The sequence below is a fragment of the Paramormyrops kingsleyae genome, chromosome 19, assembly GCF_048594095.1.
Source record: "Paramormyrops kingsleyae isolate MSU_618 chromosome 19, PKINGS_0.4, whole genome shotgun sequence".
Taxonomy (NCBI): domain Eukaryota; kingdom Metazoa; phylum Chordata; class Actinopteri; order Osteoglossiformes; family Mormyridae; genus Paramormyrops; species Paramormyrops kingsleyae.
Genome location: NC_132815.1, coordinates 4,544,933 through 4,552,510, shown reverse-complemented (window position 1 = coordinate 4,552,510; position 7,578 = coordinate 4,544,933). Strand labels below are relative to the sequence as shown.

At 48.8% G+C, this 7,578-nt stretch overlaps 1 protein-coding gene and 1 long non-coding RNA gene across 2 annotated transcripts; one reads left to right on the top strand and one right to left on the bottom strand.

Annotated features, from left to right (window-relative positions):
* Positions 1–997: 997 nt before the first annotated feature.
* On the bottom strand, positions 998–3,319 carry LOC111843029 (uncharacterized). The gene is made up of 2 exons (XR_002838045.2): positions 3,243–3,319; positions 998–2,726 (listed from the first exon to the last, which is right to left on the bottom strand). It is a non-coding gene; the product is annotated as an uncharacterized lncRNA (long non-coding RNA).
* A 183-nt stretch (positions 3,320–3,502) lies between these two features.
* ccn2a (cellular communication network factor 2a) lies at positions 3,503–6,328 on the top strand. The gene is made up of 5 exons (XM_023810241.2): positions 3,503–3,816; positions 4,045–4,261; positions 4,376–4,627; positions 4,737–4,948; positions 5,055–6,328. The coding sequence occupies exons 1-5, from the start codon at positions 3,754–3,756 to the stop codon at positions 5,349–5,351; spliced, it is 1,041 nt and encodes a 346-aa protein (XP_023666009.1). The 5' UTR covers positions 3,503–3,753; the 3' UTR covers positions 5,352–6,328.
* Positions 6,329–7,578: the final 1,250 nt, after the last annotated feature.

Sequence of the window (7,578 nt, the reverse complement as noted above, 5' to 3'; positions counted from 1 at the left end):
ATTGAGGACTTGACCTCGGGGCCCTCAGTGGTAGGTACGGACATGCACGTGCCCAAATAATTTGGAACGTAATTGAATTTGTCTGGGTTGGGAGCCCGATATGCTCTCATAGGGCCTAAAACCTCTAGCGGTGTCTGTCACTCTTCCATTACCCTGTTGGAAGGTGACTGTTTGTGTACTGAGAGGAACAAGAAGATGTTGTGTAGAACCACCAAACCCATAACTTGGAGCCTGTGACGATGTGCCGCCTGCTGCCGTCACCAGGCACCGAGACAGGACCTGCATTCACCCTGAACATTTCCTGATGAGAGACACATGAGTCATCTTCTCCAGTCCACTAAGGGAGGTGAATCCCACGACGAATGTTTTAACAAATCCCACAGGAACGCCGCCAGGGAAACATTTTGCAGAAAAGTGCGTACCAGAGGGGCATCCCTCGTCGTGCCGCTCCGACCGCCTGACGTGCGCCATCGCCACACGAGGAAGTCAAGGTATTCACCCACGCCCGTGTCTCCTTCCCAAATCCGTCTCGCCGGTTCGTTTATTGCCAGGAAGACTTGCTTCCAGCATGTTAAATCACTGAAATATCCTACCGTTAAAACCAGAGGTGGGTAAGGCTCATCCGAGATTTTTCACATGGCCTCTGACCGCTTAAAGTGATTTACGCCTTTGGGAAAAGCCTGGTTAGGTTAACAGTACCTGAAGGAAAAAGTGGATTGTTTTTTTGGAGAATTTTTGAGCGAGCTAAGCAAACCGATTACCTCACAGGCTGGCTGAAGGAGTCCTGGCGAAGGCTGCTTGATACTGGACTGCTCTCATAGTTCTAATATATTGGTCACTTTTTGCTTGTCTTACTGCCATGTAATGGAATGTTTAATTTGCCATTATTATGTACAAAGCCAAAGGCGATTCTCCTGCTTATTGCTTGTTGCTGTGGACTACATGGAAGCATCAAGGTTAATCAAAGTTGTACTTCGGTCAAAAAGTATAAAACATGTTAAACATCAGAAATGACACATTTAATGATAAAGACAACAAATTAAACTTCAGTCTAACTGACGATAATGTTTCACAAACCACATGCTGTTCATCATCATTCAAATTACCGGTAAAAAATGCTGGAGTAGTCAAGATGGATGAATTGGCTTTATGCTGTTTTCTTTGGATTCGTTAAAGATTATGGATTCGGAGGAAGAATGTTCTGGTAGAATGTCTGTAATTCAAGTCACCTAAATACCAGCCTGAGGAGAATGGAAATGGGGCAGAGAAGATTACCGTTTGGCAGTCTCTCTTACTAATGTGTCTTTGTTATTTTTACCCTGGGAACACTAAATTACCCACCCACCCTAACCCATATGCCCACCAGTTTGGTCACATGGCTGTCTTTGCCCAATTAAAACTGGCATAGCTTTATTTACACCAAATATGGAATCCTTTCCACTTCGTCATGGGCTGACCTTTGACCTTTCTTTGTGAACTGTCACTCCAGTAATACAGTCTGCATAGCTAACGTAATAGGTGATTTTTCTAAAACTAGCTACGATCCAACCCGACGGCTCGAGGGCCCGGAGAGCGCCAGGGGTGATAACTGAGACGCTGAAACACGGGCGCTGATGGGAAACTGAAACAGGTGTAATGCAGCAGGAGCCCCATCTGGAGCAGCGACTCTGAAATAGCTGCCATGCCGCAGCCAGACAGTGTGGAAAATCAGAGGGCATGACATTAAAGCTTAACAGAGCCGAAAGAATTTACCTATGCTCCACTGACTGGGGAGTTTCTTGGGAAAGGCACGCGACGGCAGGCCCGGCGAGACGAGATAACTGCAGACGCGCTGACAGTGGGTTCTGCATGAGTGCAGTGGGATGTTGATGTTTGACTTGCCCCCAACACACTGTCGGCGTCACATCCAGTGCCTCCATACCCTTATACCCTTTCCTATCACTTAGTAATAGTGTTAGCGTGGGGAGGGGTGAGTGGCTCTGTATCTCTGATCAGAAGATCGCTGGCTTGAGCCCAGGCCTTGGCAGAACAGTCACATGTCCGTGGGCCCTTGAGCAAGGCCCTTAACCCCCAGCTCCAGGGGCCCCGTACATCAGCTGACCCTGTACTGTGACCCCCAAGCTATGGAGAGCAAGATGGTGTCGGCAAAGAGAAGCATCCCAACGTACCTGTATGTGTACTTGTGCAAATGGCAAATAAAGGATTGTTGTGCTTGATTGTTGGTGGGAGTTATTTTTCCATATAATCCGATCTTATCTTATTTTATCCCCATCGGTGTGTCAGTTTGTCTGTCCTGCAGCAGACAAACATGCCCCCATTTGGCCACCATCATTTGTCTTGAACGAGAACAAAGGCTGGACAGAGGTGGTGACTGGCTTCACCCCAAATGAACCAGCGCTGATGGATGGAGCACATTAGCATCCAGGAACACCAGCGCGACGGCTGTCGGACAGTGCAAGGTGGGGACACTCCTCCTGTACGCCTGCCGGAGGGGAGAGGGCCAGCAAGCGGGCGAGGGAGCGAGGGAGCGCCTGAAAGTGAACATTCCCTTATAAGGCCGACTTCCTCTCAGTCCGTACGCATGTAGTGCGAGTACGTCTGCTGGCGCAGATCGCACATTCCTGCTACTCCGAGCTTTCTCGGGGAGTTTTTCATTTCCGATTCGGTGGCTGGCATGCGGCGGGCCCGCCTTTCATAAGGGAGCAGGGGAGGAGAGTCTGGAGTTCCTGCGAAAGAAAAAAACATAAAAAAAAAATACACAAACCCCGAGTCTAGCCGCTTTCCTGCAAGCCAAGGATCTGCTCTACAGTGCAAAATAGGATACGGTGCCTGGAATGCGGCACACCTGCGCCCGCCGGCCCCAGACTAACCCTCATTCGCGAGGCGAAAGCACACGGCTACGGAAAAAAACCAACGGTAGCTAGTGAGGGCAACCGAAGAACTGAACGGCTATTGTGTGGCTCAGTAACCCAAGAACTGAGCCCCGTACATCAGGAAGCCAACATTATCATTACTCACTCACCCCGTTACCGTGGGATACAAGAGGAAGTAATAGATTAAGAATTAAGAAGCACAAAAGTATATTAAACAATTTTATTTTTATTCTAATTTCAGAAACTAACTCTGAAACGGTTCTGCAATATGGCCGTTATTATGACAGGTGATATTTACACTCAGACCAAAGGCATGAAGCCCTGAGCTGAGAAGCTGAGAAGGGAAGCTTTTACTGTAGCATTACGTACATCCACAACATCCCGACTGGCACAGATAAACATTCCAGGGAACAGTTTATGTCGAGACTGCACTTTTATTTTGATACATGCCAGCGCTTGGTTTCAGACGGGAGGAATGTGGGATGTCAGGAGGTGTGAGTCCGGGGGGGTGGTGGGGGCAGGAAACTAGGAAAAAATGCCAAGAATGTCCATGTTTGTCCAGGACTCCATTGAGCCAGTAGCACGTCACCGCAGCCCAGCCTGTATAAATACAGGAGGGCTCCCAGCTCCCGACACAGAACAAAACTCCTCCAGAGAGCAACAGCAACCACAGCAGAACCACTGAAGCTAAAATCTAGCTTTGACCAAAGCCAGGACAGAACCTTACAACGGGATCGCCTCGATCAGACCACGCTCCGAGACTCTGCTGCGACAAGATCCGGGAGAGATTCGTAGACTTTTCGGAAGGTTTTTCGTTTGTTTTTCGTTAGTTTTTTCGTTTGTTTTAGCCTTGCTGAGAGCGCAGCTGAGCAAATCAGTCATGTCTGCGGGAATGAACACGCTGAAGAGCAGCGCTCTGCTATGCCTCACGTTCTTCTGCTGGGTAAGTCGCCCACTTGAGATCATACTAACAATAAGCACTGAACGTCCGTGATACCGTTTCTCATCCTCGCTGGGCTGCATGTAGGTGATACCTGAGAGCTGGGTGCCATTAGCACCTCTGGCCACGTTATTCAGAGTCGTGGGCTTTTGCTGTGATATACGCCGGCTTGTCGTGCCCTCGCTCACTGCCTGGAGGTCCGTGCTGATCACCTCTGTTTGCGCCCTTCAGGCCTCGGCCCAGGAGTGCAGCAGCCGGTGCAACTGCCCCGTCGTCCCACCCCAGTGTGCCCCCGGGGTAAGCCTGGTGCCGGACGCCTGCGGCTGCTGCAGAGTGTGCGCCAAGCAGCTGGGTGAGCTCTGTGGCGAGCGGGACGTCTGCGACCCCCACAAGGGGTTGTTCTGCGACTTCGGCTCGCCGGTTAACCGCCGCATCGGTGTCTGCACAGGTAAGCAGCTGGGACACCCGCTGCGCTTCTAGCCAGACCTGCAAATTTTGCCTCTTGGCCCCGTGCTGTGCCACAGAAACGTGACCCCGCCAATCTCACTCCCGTCTACTGCAGCTAAAGAAGGCGCCACCTGTCTGTTCGGAGGAATGGTGTACAGGAGCGGCGAGTCCTTCCAGAGCAGCTGTAAATACCAGTGCACCTGCCTGGATGGCGCCATAGGCTGCGTCCCGCTCTGCAGCATCGACGTGCGCCTGCCCAGCCCCGACTGCCCCGTGCCCCGGCGGGTCAAGGTCCCCGGGAAGTGCTGCGAGGAATGGGTGTGTGACGCTCCACACCAGCAGACCTTCGTGGGCCCTGCTCTTCCCGGTGAGTGTGACTCCCTTCCCGTTCGTCCATTGGGCTCGACGAGTTTGTTCATCATTAAACGCCAGTGAAGGTCTCGATCCATCACCACTAACCTCATTCTTCCCCATAGCCTACAGAGAAGAAGATACCTATGGGCCTGACCCTTCTCTGATGCGGGACAACTGCTTGGTCCAGACCACCGAGTGGAGTGCCTGCTCCAAGTCCTGTGGCCTGGGCATCTCCACCCGGGTCACCAATGACAACCGCGAGTGCCGGCTGGAGAAGCAGTCCCGCCTGTGCATGGTCCGCCCCTGCGAGTCACACCTGGAGCAGAGCATCAGGGTTAGCATCACGATCGGGCTTTAGATGACCAGCAGGTACTGGTGCATGGAGAGGTTCTCTGTTAGTGGCTTTGTGACCAACCAGACTTTGTCTCGATTTTCCACAGAAAGGGAAGAAGTGCATCCGGACCCCCAGAGTCTCCAAGCCCATGAAGTTCGAGCTCTCCGGCTGCACCACCACCAAGTCCTACCTGCCCAAGTTCTGCGGCGTGTGCACGGACGGCCGCTGCTGCACCCCTCACCGGACCGCCACCCTGCCCATGGAGTTCAAGTGCCCCGACGGCCAGGTCATGAAGAAGCAGATGATGTTCGTCAAGACGTGCGCCTGCCACTACAACTGCCCCAGCGAGAACGACGTCTTCGAGTCCATGTACTACAAGAAAATGCTGGGCGACATGGCGTGAAAGTGCCCCCCCTCCCCCCGCCGGGGAAACAGACGAAAGAACAACAACTGTTCACTTGAATCTGACAGATAACCATCTCATTTGCAGCACAATACTTTTTTGTTACTTGGTATGTTCCTTTTAATATGCATTGTCTATTTTTATGAAGACACAAAACTATACGATTATATAAAGCGCATGTGTAAAAGTGTATAGACTGAGGTGTGGGGCTAGTCGCCTTACAGAATATTGACGGGGGGCTGTGCTGCAGCCTCTGTGACAATACTGCACTATAGATTTACGCAGTGACGACCCTATGCTGTCACAAGCTGGTAGGTGTTAGTTTTCTCCCCCTTGAGCTGTGGTGGCCAGCCGACAGACTTGTCCGGCTTTGAGACTCAGAGCACTTGCAATGCGGAGGGTGAAGATTTTAACCCCAAAGAGAAGCGTAAATGCCGTACCCACCAGCAAGCCCGTTGAATGTGCTCTCGTTATCCAGTGCCCATTCCCCTCACTGTTGGGGGATAGTCTCTGTTATAGTGTTGACGACAACAGGCTGTAGTTGCAGCGTCTGCTGACCAAACAGACATTGCCTGAGACAAGGAGCAAGGCAAACGTGCTTCAAGGGTTTGCTACAGCACTGAAGGAAAGGATGCTAGACTTTGACTGACTGATTTAGGTAATTGGAAAGAAATCAGTATTTTGTCAGAAACAAAAGAGACTGGATGATTTATGGCTTCATTCCTTTATGATAAAAATGCTGTAAATATTGTACATATTTTTGTACAGTTGACTAAGTTAATTTAAGGTAAAAGCATTTGTCTGTCTTCTGGCTTTGATATGTTTATTGTTAGTTGTTTTATGTTTATTGCTTTTTTGCTGAGATAACTGTTCTTAATGACAGTTTTGTGTAATATTTTATTGAGAAGTGTGACCAAAATGTTACATGTTTTCATTTTTGTAGTTTCAAATAAAATTATTATATTTTTATACAAAGACGGTGTGTCACTCTCTTGTTACTAATTTTGTACTTTATGACAAGGTTTAAAATTTTGAAGGTATCGGAAGATGGTAACAAAGCCTTCGGGAAAAATGAACTGCTAGGTGAATTTCGGCTGCATAACAGAATGAACATGTTATTACCGCTGCCGAGTGTTGATCCGCGCGGTACCACGGTACTTCCTGCTCACTTAGCCCTGCCTCTGGGGATTATGGGTAGCTGAAACCACCAACATGACTGTCAGGCCACCCGTACTCTGCACAAGGGTCTCCCTGACTCTCTCTCCTCCACTGGCCAAAACCTCTTTCGGAAAACACCCTTATCTCAAAAACAGGTGTGAATCAGGTTGCCAACTTAACCTCACAGTGCCAAAAAAGCACATTTACAATGTGATGAAAAGTAAACTACCATGTTCATACACCTACTATTACCACTAAAGACTGTGTACACAGTCACTCCATTTTCCATACTGTGTGTGGCAGTGACAGTCAAAGAATGTTCCCTTAAAATGCTTATAATACTTCTTTATACAGAAGCAGTTTCATAAAATGTAATATGCATTACAAGGATTGCACATACATTACACCCTGTATACTGTATTTGCAGTATGAGAATGTTATGTGCATACAGTATGAACACAAACCCTTCCTTCCATGTCCTGGGCAAGGTACAGATGAGGCCACCAGAGGGCACCAGTGAGCAGGCAGAAGCTTTAAGCTTCTGGGGACATCATCCCATGAACACCTGTTCACAATTATCTACTTGTTTAGGCACGTTTTTGAGCTTGCTGGGTTCTTCAGACTGTTTCATCAGTCAGTCATTAAAGTCCTTTAGCTGAGTGTTTAGGAGAATGCTGATGAAGTTATTTGGTTTGCCAGTCTTCCCATCTTCTGGAACTTCTGCTTTTTGTGCTCCTAAGATGATGGTCTGCCTCTGCGTGGTGTCCCTGCATATATGCTGCTTTTGAGCTTCAAGACTCTTAGTGAGCTCATATCTGGCCTCATGTGTCCTGATTACTGTTTTATTAAAGTAGTCGGAGATTGCCTTTGGAATTCTCTGTGCTGCCTGGCTATATTGCCTAAGTGGATATTCTTGAGTTCTCCGTTAAAAGTCAGAAATTCGTTTTGTGATTTTGTAGTTTTCCAAATGGACACCACTGTGACACACTGGTAAGACGTGAAAAATGTCATTTTATGTTGTTCGATATCATAATTAATCAAATTTACTTTTAAAATATACTGTATTGAT

Excerpts from the sequence above, each read along its gene's own strand:
- ccn2a (XM_023810241.2), top strand. The coding sequence starts at position 3,754 with ATGTCTGCGGGAATGAACACGCTGAAGAGCAGCGCTCTGCTATGCCTC. Across the intron at positions 4,628-4,736 it reads CGTGGGCCCTGCTCTTCCCG|CCTACAGAGAAGAAGATACC; the intron begins GTGAGTGTGACT and ends TCTTCCCCATAG. Across the intron at positions 4,949-5,054 it reads ACCTGGAGCAGAGCATCAGG|AAAGGGAAGAAGTGCATCCG; the intron begins GTTAGCATCACG and ends GATTTTCCACAG.